At 47.3% G+C, this 14,787-nt stretch overlaps 1 protein-coding gene across 1 annotated transcript in view; it reads left to right on the top strand.

The window, feature by feature from the left end:
- The first annotated feature begins 965 nt into the window (after window positions 1–965).
- Window positions 966–14,787, top strand: part of LOC130493559 (zinc finger protein 721-like) — a 32,316-nt gene continuing 18,494 nt past the window's right edge. Inside the window, exons 1-4 of the mRNA XM_056867351.1 lie at window positions 966–1,739; window positions 3,465–3,594; window positions 4,302–4,496; window positions 5,294–5,877. Of these exons, the coding sequence (XP_056723329.1) occupies window positions 966–1,739; window positions 3,465–3,594; window positions 4,302–4,496; window positions 5,294–5,877 (1,683 nt within the window). The remainder of the gene's footprint in view (window positions 1,740–3,464; window positions 3,595–4,301; window positions 4,497–5,293; window positions 5,878–14,787) is intronic.

The raw sequence follows: 14,787 nt of genomic DNA, 5'->3' as shown, positions 1-14,787 counted from the left end.
TTTCTGAGGTAACGAGTACTTTGAACACTTGAAAAAGCATTATATACTTTATAAGCTTATTAGCAGGGAGCTGTCCCTTGGCCTTCTACCATTCAGAACGTGAGGGATCTCCTATTCATCTGCTTCCCACTTTACTTGAAAACTAACGATTCAGGCATTTTTGCAAAGGCAGGGATATGCATTTTATTTATTAAAAACATTTCTGTGCTGCCTTTCCACTCAAAGAGGGTCCCCAAGGTGGTGAATAGCAACACAATGTAAGATGTTAAACAGTTGAAATGTGTGTAAATGGAATATTTAAACAATTCAATAAAAACATATGCACAAAAACACTACACGAGCGGAGGAGGGCCAATAACTATTACTGGGGTATTCCGAACGAAACAAACAAAAATCCTTCCCCCCTGGTGGAAGATAACAATAGAGGGAGATAGACAAATCTCACTGGGGAGGGAGTTCATACGAACGTAAGAAAGTTCCTTTCCTTTTATCCCTTAGAAGCTCCTTGCTCAATTGATCTTGAGCAGCATATATCTAGTGTTGGAGGGATATCAGGATTGAAACAAATCTTGCCACTGACAATGTAGCCTTGGGGTCCCTAATAAAAAAGTTCCAGACTTTTGGGGCCAGAACCGAGAAGGCCCTTTCCCTGGCTGCCGTCTGTCTCACTTCAGATGGAGAGGGCATCTGAAGCAGGTCCTCCAAGCTTGACTTGAGAGAATGGGTAGGTTCGGGTGCGTTGGCTAAGGCAGGATGCTCCCTTTTCAATATTCTCTCCCATGTCCATTTTCTTTTCCCCTCAGAGACGAAGCCTCTCTCTCTTCCCTGGGGACCCCTTTACCCACCCACCTCTGTTTACAAGCGAACAGCCATTTTGCAAGAGATTCTCGGAGCGATTGGGTGCTTGATTCAAAACAGAGCCCTTCAGAAGCCAAACGTTCCTCCTTCCACCTGTGGACTGAGTGATGGAGACCTTGAGCGTGGAGGTGAACATGTCCGTAGAGGAGGGGACAATGATGGCCACAGAGCTGGAAAAGGAGGCCCAGAAGGCACCTGGCTACAAGTTACGGGCAGGAGTCAAAGCCCAACAGGTGGTCCACACAGGTACTATTGGAGAGTTACAGATGGCGATAAAAAGTGAACCACAGGAACTGCTGCAACAGCGCTGGGAAGCTCAGTGGCAGGAGTTCCTGAGGACGCTGCAAACCCCTGACTTCGGATGGGGGAATCCACGGATGGCAACTGAACCTACGCCATGGGACGATGCTAAGGCTTTCCTGGCCTCCTTCGAGCAAGTTGCCTCAGCATGTCAGTGGCCTCGTGACAAGTGGGTAACCCTCCTCTTGCCGGCCCTCAGTGGGGAAGCTGAGCAGGCCTTCAGCAGCCTCGGCGCCCGAGACAGAGAGGATTATGGGAAGGTGAAGGCGGCCATCTTGCAAAGAGAAGCTGTCGTGAGGGAGAAGCAGCGCCAGCACTTCAGGCAGTTCTGCTACCAGGAAGTGGAGGGGCCGAGAGTGGTGTATGGAAGACTCCAGCACCTTTGCCATCAGTGGCTGAAAGCGGAGAGGCACTCCAAGGAGGAGATCTTGGAGCTGCTGATCCTGGAGCAGTTCCTGACCGTCCTGCCCCAGGAAATGCAGAGCTGGGTCCGGGAACGGGGCCCCGAGTCTTGTGTGCAGGCGGTAGTCCTGGCCGAGGATTACTTGTTGAAGCAGAATGCCCTGAAACGGGAAGGTCAGGTATGAAGTTTTGATGCTAGCCCTTCAGTGGGTCCTTTATTTCCTTTTCCAGACAGACAGGTTGCAGTCTGGCAAACCCCGGGAGCAATTTGGGTCAGGGCCTGGAGCGGTGGCATTGTGCCAGCGTGTCTACGTGACTTTCGGTTCCAACCAGAAATGACACGGGGGCACTGCAGCAATTTTGCAAAAACGCCCTAATTTGCAAAGTCTGGAAATTTGGCCCGGGTGTGTGAGATATGGAAAATGGGAATGACGGGGGGGGGGGGGGAACCAGCCCAGGGCTACAAGCCCACTACCATGTCATTTCAAAAATAAGATATTGTGTTGCCAATAGGGAAGCAAGAGCTCCGTGGCGCAGAGTGGTAAGCTGCAGTACTGCAGTCCAAGCTCTGCTCACGACCCGAGTTTGATTTAGGAAGCCGGCTCAAGGTTGACTCAGCCTTTCAGACTTCTGAGGTTGGTAAAATGAGTACACATGAACACATGAAAACTGCCTTACACTGAATTAGACCCTTGGTCCATCAAAGTCAGTATTGCCTGCTCAGACCGGCGGCAGCTCTCCAGGGTCTCAGGCAGAGGTCTTTCACATCACCTACTTGCCTAGTCCCTTTAACTGGAGATGCCGGGGATTGAACCTGGGACCTTCTGCGTGCCAAGCAGATGCTCTGCCACTAAACCACAGCCCCCTCCCTGGGGGTTGCTGGGGGTCAAATATAGACGTCTGGGGAAGGCAGTGGCAAGCCATCCGTAAACACAGTCTGCCTAGTAAACGTGGGGATGTGACCTCACCCAAATGATCAGTAGTGACCCGGTGCTTGCACAGGGGACTACCTTCACGTTTAATAGGCAAACGGTTGTTTTTCCACCAGGAATTTCAAAAGCAACGAGCACACCAGTGCTAGAAGGAAAACAGTTTTATTTTTTACAAACTACAAACGTAAATAGAGAATAACAGGAAAGTATATCCATGCCCCTTTCACTTGCTGGAAACCCGACATTAGCAGCAGCTGGACTCCTGGATGTCGGCCAAAGTTCAGGGGCTTAGTCTGAGATGAGGTTCCAAGGGAAAAAAGTAGCCCTCCTTAACTTATAGACTATAACGTGTGTGTGATAGTCTAATGCCTAACCTTGGGAGGGGGGTTGCTCCAAGACAGAGAGACAAGGCAACTCCCTGCATTCTAATGCCAGGTGTGTAACTCCCCTTACTCCCGAAAGTGCATTAGCTTAAGAAAAAGGTGTGTTTTTAGAGAGAACCTCAGCATCAGTAATCCCTTCCAGTCTGATGCTGTCAAAGGAAGCAATCTCTGGCACAGAAGGAGAAACCTGTGGTTCACCACTATCTGCTTGATATCTCAATCATCTTCTGCAATATTCCACTACAGATATGAATGTTTCTTTCAGGACTCAAGTGATTCCATGTATCTAGGATTTCTATCCCCAGGTTAGGAAGCTCCTGGAGATTTGGGGGAAGGGGCCTGGGGAGGGCAAGTTTTGGGGAGGAGAAGTACTTCAGTGAAGTATAATGCCATACAATCCACCCTCCAAAGCAGCCATCGTCTCTAGGAGAACTGATCCCTGTTGTCATTCCAGGAGAGGTCCAGGCCCCAAATGGAGTCTGGCAACCCTACATAAGATAGCAGGGAGGGTGGGACGGAGGAGTTTGTACCAGACACAGAGAAAGGACTGTAGGCCCTCGCTTGCCTGAAAAGTTTTCTTTCCGTTTAGGTTTTGTTGTCTTTGGGGATAGTGGGTGCGGATTCCTCTGAGACCGACCAGATTCCGCCACCTGACACCTGGAAAAGTGCACTCGGCAAGGTAGCCAAGCAACGTCAGAAAGGAGATGGAGTCTCGCTTGGTAAGGCGTTGTGGCTGCTGAACTGCTCGGTGTTATTTTTTTAACAGTCAGAATACTTTAAAACAGCAATTTAAAAATAAAAATCTTAGTTTTGAAGAAAGCCATGGGTTTATTTTAAAAACTGTAACGTCATATGGAAAGCAAAACAAAAGAGGAAGAGGCTAGAGTAAATCCGTGCTCTACACCAAACAAATGTTTTAAAACGATTCAGAATGTGAGGAGAGTAGAAAGATAACATACAAGGTTTTGTGTCAGGCCTTCAAAATAATCCTGCCACTGAAAAAAGCCATGCAGAGGAGTCAGATAAGTGCCCCATAATCTCAATGAGTAACCAAGAAAAAATAATTCTATCACATTTTTATCTTGCCTATACTCCAAGCAACAACCCAGAAGTGACATTAACCAGAAGTGACATTAACATGTCACAAGACACTCTAGGATTCACCCAAAACTCTATGGTAAGAACCATAGAGTTTGGGGTGAATCCTAGAGTGTCCCATGATGCAGTGACGTCACTTCCAATTATACAGCCAGAACTAACATCACAGTATACTGTTTCACACACACACACACACACACCCATTTCCCCACCACTACCACAGTCAGTGCCAGTGGAGGACAGGGGGAAACCATTTGGGAGTTCCCTTGTCAGCAGCAGGCAAATGGAAACCCTACTTATCAATGCAGTTTTTGTTTTTGTTCTGCAGGTGACCAGCAGGGATGTGCAAATGGGATGGAGGATCTCCATCAGGGAAGTTCTGTGCTGTTGAAAGAGGAGTTGCTGGAAAGAGGCCATGTCTACCAGTATTATGAGGAGATTCAGCAAAGTTCTGAGAAGGAAGAGGGACAGGATCCAGAAGAAAACGTGGCTGAATCCGTTCCTTATTGGGAAGGTGACTCTGGTATGGAAAAAAATGAGGTTCAGCAAAATATTATGTGCAAAGGAGAATTGACACTTGGCGACCCCCGATGGAGCCCTGGAATTCCTGACCATCAAAAATTCCACTCTGTTGAGAAGGTGCCATACCAGGAGGCAGTTCCCAGCCTAACCCCAACCCTTGTGGCAAACAAGGCAATCCATCCAGGAGAGAAACTCCATAAATGTTCCTATTGTGGGAGGAGCTTCTCTCATAGCTCGAGCCTCACGGTGCATGAGAAAATCCACACAGGTGAGCAAAACCATGCAAATTCAGTGGGAACACGCTTCTTTGGAATTCCAGAGAATGTCTCAGGGATGAAATCCCATGTATGCTCCCTGCTAGAAGGAAAAGCATTTAGTCTCTCCCTCATCAGGTTGCTTTGCAAGGGGATTAGACAAATTCAGGGAAGAGAGGTCTTAGTGGGCATAGTGGTGGATAGAACCTTCATATTCAAGAGCAATATACATTTGAGTGCCATAAACTGGTGCTTGTTGCCCTCTGGGGAAAACGTGAGGGAGTTTGAATGGCAGGCATCTTCTAAGAAGGGGGGGAGATATCACTTCCCCTGGAGAAAATGGCTGCTTTGGGAGGTGAACTCTATGGCGTTATACCCTACTGAGGTCCCTCCTCATCCCAAACTCCGCTCTCCCCAGGCTTGACCCCCCCCAATCTCCAGAGATTTCCCCGTCAGAAGTTGGCAACCCTAGCTGTATGTGTAAACCCTATCTTAGCCAGAGTGGTTAATTTTTTTCCTCAGGAGTGTCTGTCTGTTCATGCAGGAGCGCTTGAGGGGTACCATCTTCAGCCACGGGAGCTACAAGATCCCTCACTGAGAAGAGGCAAGGCTTCCCGCTGCTATGAAGAGGAAACACGACACGGGGGACAGCAGGGGCCCAGGTCAGAGAAGAACACGGAGGGAGCTCTTCCCAGCAGGGGAGGTAACGTCCGGTGGGAAGATGTCAAAGGTCTGCCCCGACTTCACCACTGCCACTGCGGAAGGAGCTTCAAGCATCGCTGTAACCTCAAGGCACACGAGAGGACCCACACCGGCGAGAAACCACACAAATGTTCAGACTGTGGGAGGAGCTTCGGCAAGGGTTCAACCCTTCGGGCGCACGTACGGACCCACACGGGCGAGAAACCGTACATGTGCTCGACGTGCGGGAAGAGGTTCACAACCCGCTCGGGACTCCTGACGCACGAGAGGATTCACACAGGAGAGAAACCCTACAAGTGCTCAGACTGTGGCCGAAGCTTCATCCAGAAGTCGTGCCTGCTGGCCCACGAGATCAGCCACAAGGGAGAGAAGTCGTACACGTGCTCTGACTGTGGGAAGAATTTCGGGCATAGCTCGGGGCTTCGGGTGCATCGGAGAATCCATTCTGGGGGGAAAGCCATAGAAAAACTCTGACTGCAAGGAAATTCCTATGGCTGGATATTTAACTCAGATAAATCCATGTAGACTGGGAACCCCTAAGATCTTGGAGTGTAACATTCTTTAGGTCTAAGCTATGTGACAGTATCACAGCTCTCAGTTGTACCGTGTCACTGCTGGAGAATGCGGGTCCTGAGGGACTGCAGATGACATTGGGTTAACTCCATTTTCAAACGATTAATATGTACAAAGAGGAGACCCCTCTCGGGATCTGTAATCTCATAATTTCCATTTCCACAGTCCCGCACAACCTTAAAAGGTCCAGTCCAATGTAGTTCTAACTTCCCCACATTTTCAGGGCTTAAAAGCAGAGCCCAGTCTCCTACTTGCAGAGCCCTAGGCTTAGCTGTTTTGTCAAAATATACCTTTTGTTTCTCTCTAGCCTCTGTGAGAGCTTGATGGGCAATCTGGCGTATTTTTTGTAGGGTCTGTTGTAATTTATTAAAGTACTCTGCCACAGACTGTGATGCTTCAGGGACCCAAACTCCTTCCCAACTTGCTTTCAGCAGTTCCAAAACACCTGGTAACTTCCTTCCAAACACCAATTCATTGGGTGTATAGCCCCCAAGAGATGGGTGCACTGCATCCTGATATGCACTGACCAGGAATGGAACCGCCTCATCCCAGTTGCCATGATGTTCTAGGCAAAAGGCTTTTAACATAAGTGTCAAGGTCCCTCCCCATTTTTCTATCTGTCCATGAGATTGTGGGTGATAAACTGCACTAAGCTGTTGAGTCACTCCTGCCAACTCATAAAGCTTCTGCATTAGATTACTTACAAACACAGATGATCTATCACTAATGATGACCCTTGGAAAACCAAAGTTGGCAAAGAATTCTAACAATGTCCTGGCAACACTCGTTGCAGTAACAACCCTTAAAGGGATAGCTGCAGGGAAGCAGGTTGCCCGATCTATAATAACAAGAATGAACTTCTTCCCTGATCTAGTAGGGGGGAAAGGTCCTTGGACATCAATCTGTATTTCTGAAAATGGCACTTGTACAATCGGGATCTTTCCCAATGATGTCTTTATATGGTCGGAGGAGTATCCTACCTTTTGGCATGTTTCACATGAATTTACATACTCTTTAGTATCCTTACTTATTCCAGGCCAATAGAATGCTGAAGTGACCTTAGCAAGAGTCCTCTTAAATCCAAAATGCCCAGACAATGGTAGGTCATGGGCAAGTCTTAAGACTTCTCTTCTAAAGGGCTCAGGAACTATTAATTGCTTTTGTGACTGTAACAATGATCTATTCCTTTTAGGTATAAACTCTCTATAAAGAAGATCATTGTGCCAAAATATCTTACTGTCTCCAGGTTTATCCAGTGGCAAATTAACTTTCTCAGCAGTTTCACGACATTGTTGTAGATCTAAAGATGTCTTTAGCAAATTCCTAAAGACTTGTGAATCATATTCCGCAGATTGAGCCATACTTTCAGTCTCAAACGGAGACTGGTCACTTTGATCTAACTGCTGTAAAGCTTGCTCCCTCACTCCCTGTTCTCCTGCCTTCTCCTGCTGAGTATATAGTAGTGGGCTCTCCTCACTCTGACTTGGACCTTGCATCTCAACAACCCTAGCCTTGCTTCTAGTAACCACTGGGAACTGCCTAATGCATTCCCCTGCTTTTGACATTTTAAAATGGACATCCATCCCTAGCAAAAAGGCAGGATCATCTCCTTGATGAACCAGCAATGGAATATCATCAGTCCAGTCCCCTACCGTGACCTTAGCATAAGTAACAAGCTGCTCTTTAGGCTGGGCATCATAAGTTCGAATTTCTACCTTCCCATCTGGTTTTAGCCCTAAATCATGAAATGTGGTTTCACAAATAGATGACATATCAGCTCCACTGTCCCAAGGAGAGCCTTCTCTTGTACCTCTACATAGACGGTTCTCTTTTTAGAGCACCATTCAGCTTGTTCTTGGCTGATATAGCATGAAATGGGTTTTTTAGGGACAGTAGACAAATCAATGCGGTTCACCTCAATTCTATCTTCTGATAGTTGGACTGTACCCTGGGACTGGCTTTGCTGTTCTCTTCCTAATTGCACTTCTCTAGCGGGCCAGTCACTACTTCCCCCAGGTCTTTGCTTACATATCATCTGGGTTTGAAGTGCTTCTCCTAAGGGGGCTGTTGCAAGACTCTCTTGATGTTCTGTCTCCCTTTGCTTTTCTTGATGTTGGTCTTGATTTGCCAGCTGTGTCAGTGGCTGACTTGCAATTCGATGGATCCTTGGTTGCTGCGAAACACCCTTTTTCACCAATAAAGGGCATCGAGCTCGAATATGTCCCCCTTGCTTACAGTGATAACAAACTCCCACTGTTGGCATAAGGCTGATGTGTTCCTTCTGTTCCTGACCCAAAGCCTCTGCTTGTGCTAAAAAGCGTTGTCTGGGAATTGGAGTTGATGGTCTTTGCTGGTACTCTTTAGTTCTTGTCTGTCGTGGGGGCAGGGGTGGCCAATCCCTCTCAGACCTAATAAACCCAAAGCGCTTGGACTGTAAAGGTTGACTTGCAGCAGCAACTTCATCTAACACCTCTGCAAGTATTTGTGTATTCATAGGTCTCTGGGCCCGAGCTAAAACTGCATGCTCTTGAGGAATGGCTTGAAAAATTTGTTCTCGTACTATCGACTCCAGCAGATCTTGAAATGTGTGTGCCTGTGCACTTTCTGCCCACCTTACACACATTCTGTGAACTCTGCTCACAAATGCACTGTAAGACTCTTCTGGTCTCAGGTTGGCAGCACGAAAGCGTCTAAGTACTCCCATATACTCTCTCTCAGGGAGACCATAGTCCTTTGCTGTTACTTCAAACAGGGCAAAAAAAGCTGAAATATCTTCACCTGACCTCAGCTCTGGGAACTTTAGACGGGACCATCTATCACCTGGTTCTGGATGAGATGAGTCTGGAGCATATTCATCTGTTGTCCATTTTGCCCAAGAAACTGAGCTAGCAAAGTACATAGCTGATCCATTGGTGCTGCTGGTGGCACTGCTGGAGAATGCGGGTCCTGAGGGACTGCAGATGACATTGGGTTAACTCCATTACCTGCTGGCTGTGCACTATCTGAAGACTGTAGTTGTTTAAGTGAGGTGCCCACGTAATCTTCCTTTATTCTATTTCGTGTTGCACTCTGCCATAAACATGGGTCTGTTTTCAAATACAGCTCCCGTCTCTGAGAAACACTTGGCAATTCTCTATAGTCCAACATACTCGTTCCTAGGCCCTGCAGATCATCTTCAATGCTGAATTGTGGCTTCAAGGGTGATTCAGGAAAAAATTCTTTAGTACAGCTAGACAGCCCAATAGCCTCTGTTTTATAAATCACTTGGTCAGACGAGTTGCCAGATAGCGAACCCCCTTGACCCAAACTCATGTTAACTTTACTAGGAAGACAAGTAAAAACAAAAAACAAACTTGCTTTGCTTGTTAATCCTCAGAGCTACTCACAGCTGCTGCAGTACGAACACATCCAGGGTCTCCTTCCCTGCCACCATGTATGAGCCAGCAACCTCTTGTCCGGGTTTGGAATGCTGATAACAGCCCTTCCAGGCCCCCCCTGGGCAAGGTACAGCTCCTTTGACTACAAGGTTGAAAGCTCTTCTTTGTCCAAACCTTATTTCATTGGCCTTTGGTTCTCCCCCGGGAAAGTTGCACCACAACACGCACGGCTCCTCTCGTTACTTTTATAAAACAAGGTTTATTTTCAAAAAGATAAAAGCAACGTTCTCCATTTAAAACAAGCAAAGAAAATAATTCCACTAACTGGTAGAGGCTGTCGAAAAAGAAGGGAAGAAAAAGCGTTTTTTTCCAAGCCGAGGCAGGTGCCTTAAAAAACCTCCCCCACCAATCAAGGTTAGACACTTAATCACCCTCTGGCAAGTAACGTTCTTAAAGTCATATACCTGTTACTTCCATACATAAAGACTTCATTTTTTAAAGTACCTTGCTTTGGAAATACTTCATAGGGAGAGGAGGGCAATCATATGGTTCCATGAAAAATTTGGGATTTGTCTCTGTGTTATTATTTCGGATCCTGATCTGGATGGCCCAGGCTAGCCTGATCTTTTGGCTCTTTTGGAATATTTAAAAGAAAAAGTCGTGACAGATGTCAGGAAGATCAGAACTGGCAGCACTTGATAGGTCATGGGGCAGGGAGTTCCACAGGCTGTGAGGGATTCTGGCTGAAAAGACCCTCTTCCGCCTATAGACCAGGTAAGTGGAATGGCACCCTAGAAGCTGTTCTCAGAACACTGTAAGCCCCCTGTCCCCATACAACCATAAAAGCTAACGGTCCTGGCAGTGGCCACAGAATGTACTTGGTGGCTTTAATGTAACTCATCTCAGTGGGTCAGACTCTCCCTTTCTCCTAAGGGGACACAATACTTCCTTTGGGCACAAGAGGGCTTGGGTCAAACCTGGAGGAACCTGTATTTGTGATGGGGGGAGAAACAGGGCATATAGCTTCAAAAACCTTTTGCCACCCTCCCCTCATGGTCAGCCTGGGCAGCACCCTGTCAAGGTCAAGCCAGGATGGAGAGCCAAGTGCTGAGTAGTGTTGCGCCTGGAAACACTATCTAGATTAGATCAGATCACAGATAGTGCACTGGAGATCAGAAGTCCTTTTTTAACAGCTTTATTATTCAATCGTACAACTTAAACAGTACAGAGCCGGGATCAAAACTCTAACCAGCCCAGAGTTACAGAGAGAGGGGAAGTCCCTTCTCTCCACCCTAGAATAACCAGAGAAAATCACACTGCCCGTTCTGAAGGCAGTTGCTTTATACAGAATAGTACAGGCAATATTCAGTTGATACATTTCTATGGTGTGATCTTAGCAAATAATAGACAAGCAATTCTAGATTGAACTAGCTCTGCAGCTAAGAGGAGCGAGTGTCCCTTGCTTGGCAACATTAAGGCACAGTTAGTGTGTGTGATGCTTATGCTGACATTGCTCGATTAACAAGCAGGAAGAGAAATGAACTGCAAAACAGGAAAGGGGAAATGGAGGAAAGCAAAGCTTTCTGGGGTATTTATCTACACAGGGGCATTCCATAGTGCCATAGGTAAAGTACCTTTTTAGGTGGGCACTACAGTAGTTGCTGTCATTTCCTCAGCCGCCAGCCTCTGTTGAAAAGTGTTTAAGAGGGTTTTGTCTTCCTGGCCTTCTCCAGAATGGGAGTGCTTTGCCATGGCAATCTTTCTTCTCAGGAGCAGACTTCAAGGTCAGATTTAGGTAGCTGTGGTGACATTAGCAGGGCCTGCTGCTGGGACCCACCTCTAGGGAACAGAAAAGCTGTGGGCCAGGCCGCCCGTCTTCTTTGTTAGGTGGCATCAGCCTGAAGAAGGACTGAGCCAGTCCTAGGAGTGCAGACAGCCGGTTTTATGCACATCTATGTGGAATAATTATTCCACCTCTATGTGGAATAATTTAGCTGCAGTATAATCTTAGATTTGGAAGGGGCTATACAGGCCATCTAGTCCACCCCCTGCTCAACGTAGCCATAATTCTGCCTGCAAATTAAATGCTGTTTCCTGCCGATGGATTAGAGAAGCCCCTGATCTGTAACCAAAAAAATCTTCAAATGGACATCTTATTTTATCTATGCATTGAATTTATATGCTGCTTTTCCAGAGGCTGGCCTGAGGCAACCCACACAGTAAAAATAATACAATCAAATCGTTTTTTAAAGGTATAAACACAATCCATAATAAAGCAAGCCATGAATACCGAAAGGAATCTCTTGTTACTTAGAGAATGAGGCTTTTATTGAAACACAAGTTTTCCTAGCCTACTAGAGCCCGCTTTGGGAGATGCATGATGAATTCTCAGCCAACAGTTAGAAATACCCATGTTCAATTTGTGTCCTTTTATTCATTTGTACGGCGACAAACCTGTGATATAGGGTTGCCAACTCTGGGTTGGGAAATTCCTGGAGATTTGGGGGTGGAGCCTGGGGAGGGTGGAATTTGGGGCGTGGCGGGAGGTCAGGAGGAATATGATGCCATATGGCATAGAGTTGCCCTCTGAAGCTGCCATTTTCTCCAGGTCATCTGAAGCCTGTCAGGTAGAGATTAGCCTGCAGGTTGGCAACTAGGGTTGCCAAGTCCCTCTTCGCTACCAGCGGGAGGTTTTTGGGGCAGAGCCTGAGGAGGGCGGGGTTTGGGGAGGGGAGGGACTTCAATGCCATAGAGTGCAATTGCCAAAGCTGCCATTTTCTCCAGGTGAACTGATCTCTGTCGGCTGGAGATCAGTTGTAAGAGCAGGAGATCTCCAGCTACTACCTGGAGGTTGCAATCCAAAAAGAAGGCACCTCCGTGCTAGTACCGTAGGTTAGGAAAAATTGCACAGGAGTCTCCAAGTACAAAAGTATCAAAATGCTTATTAGTGTTAAAACATATAACATCTGCAGAACACAGTGGGATACATAAACATAAATCTTAGAGAATATATACAATATGTAAGTTTGATGCAATATGTAAGTTTGATGCAGTCTCTATGCAATTCAAATTGGTGTTGAAATCTTCTGGGTATATATCTCTTAATTAATCTTAAACAAGTCCATGAATGGTACAATATTCCCCAAAAGATGCCTTTTTTGTTTTTAAGGCACCTCAAGACTCTTTTCGGGGGAGTGTCTGCAGCCGATTTACCAACATGGCTACTTAAGGGCTGCCAACCTCTAGGAAAGGCCTGGAGATCTCCCAGGAATGCAATTGATGTCCAGCATACAGAGAAAATGGTTGCTTTGGAGAGTGAATTCTATGGCAGCATACCCCAGGGAGGTCCCTTCCCTCCCCAAATCCCACCCTTCCCAGGTTGCAACCCCAAATCTCCAGGTATTTCCCATTTCAGAGTTGGCAACCCTATGTCTCCCCCTGGAATTTCTAAAAATGGAATGGGGTTTGTGTGTGTCAACTGCACCCCAGTTGGGTGCAAAAGAGGTTTCAAGACGCCCTGCCAGGAGAAAAGAGTCCGTCTCCCTCAGAGAAAATCCTAAAATACGATCCAGGCATATAGACTTTTCCCAGACCTCCCCAGCAGCTGAGAGATGCCCTAACAGGTTAAATCCACTGAGTTCGGCTCCGCTTCCTAGAAAGGTCTGAGAGGGTCGTGGAAAACAATAATGCCAGTCGGGACATGGCTAGAACAGCCACCCTTCTGATCCACTCCTCTCTCCAGCCCTGATGGGTCCCTGGCTTTTGAATTTGCCCTGAAAAGAAACTGGGAAGGGGGTGTGTTTTTGCATTATTGTCTCACCCACCCCAATCCAAAAGAGGTGAGTTTGCATGACAAGATCCAAGCTAATCCAGAGAATGCACAACTGTAAAAGGCAGGATTCCCTGTTTGCAAGAGAGTGATCCAGTATAGCCAGGTCCCGGGGCGGGGGACAAGGATGCCTAAGATCTTTGGGGGGGGGGGGTGATATGAGAATGGGAGGGGGGGAATACAGGCTGGTTTCCAAAGACACTCTGGATATTCCAGAAAAGCAATGCATTACAGTGACATTTCTGGATTCTCTCGAAGGCATGGCGAAGGAGATCACAGAGGAAAGGGTGGCGGTTTGGTGGCTGCCAGTTGGTAGTGGATAAAAGGAAACGAGGAAGGCATGACTTTATTTTAAGGCAGCGGTCACCCTGTTTGGACAGATCTCTCACAGTGTTTTGCAGGTCACTTAAGTTGTATGCGCAGAGTGGTAAGCTGCAGTACTGCAGTCCAAGCTCTGCTCACGACCTGAGTTCTATCCCAAAGGGAGTCAGTTTCAGGTAGGCGGCTCAAGGTTGACTCAGCCTTCCATCCTTCCGAGGTCGGTCAAATGAGGACCCAGCTTGCTGGGGGTAAAGTGTAGATGACTGGGGAAGGCACTGGCAAACCACCCCGTAAACGAAGTCTGCCTAGTAAATGTCAGGATGTGACATCACCCCATGGGTCAGGAATGACCTGGTGCTTGCCCAGGGGACGACCTTTACCTTTTAAGTTGTATGCACGTTGGCGGACTGAGGGGTGAATCGATTAGAAGCAATTAACAAAAGCAATTAACAAAAAAAAAAAACATTTTAGAATGATACCTAGCTGTGTTGTAGCAGAGAGGCATGTTCCACTTCACACATTTGGCTCTGCAAAGTTATTTCTTATTTGGTCTTCGGGAATCTCTTTGATTTTTCTCCACCTCCCTGTTTCTTTTGGTTGGAATTGTTTGCCACTGTGTATGCTTTAAACAAGAAATCTGTGGCAAGATTGGTCTATGAGCAATTAGCGCCGGTTGTCAACAAAAGCAATTGGCCATGGGCGCTACAGAGCGACCATGTGTAGAGGCAGTGTATCTCAGAGTACCAATTTCTGGGGCAAATAGCCCCAGACCACCGTTGCCTTTACGTCTTGCTTATGAGTGTCCAGCAGCATGTGGCTCCACATCTGGGCTGGCTCCAGCTTTTGAAGTCTCCCAGAAAGATGCTGTCCAATCCTCCTGCCAGTCTCAGAGAAGGCAGGTGAGCCAAGAGCATCCGCTATTCCCACTAGCTGTAGCTCTAGTCCAGCATCCTGTCTCACACAGTGGCCCAATCACTTCCTCTGAAGGGCCACCAACAGGACATTGTCTCCTGGTACTGGGCATAGAGCCAGTGTGGTGTAGTGGCTAAGAGCAGTGGTTTGGAGTGTTGGACTCTGATCCGGAGAACCGGGTTTGATTCCCCACTCCTCCACATGAGCGGCACAGGCTAATCTGGCGAACCGGGCTGGTTTCCCCACTCCTCCACATGAAGCCACCTGGGTGACCTTGGGCCAATCACAGCTCTCTTAGAGCTCTCTCAGCCCCACCTACTGTTG

This window comes from Euleptes europaea, chromosome 1 (assembly GCF_029931775.1).
Source record: "Euleptes europaea isolate rEulEur1 chromosome 1, rEulEur1.hap1, whole genome shotgun sequence".
NCBI lineage: Eukaryota > Metazoa > Chordata > Lepidosauria > Squamata > Sphaerodactylidae > Euleptes > Euleptes europaea.
This window is presented reverse-complemented; position numbering and strand designations above follow the sequence as displayed.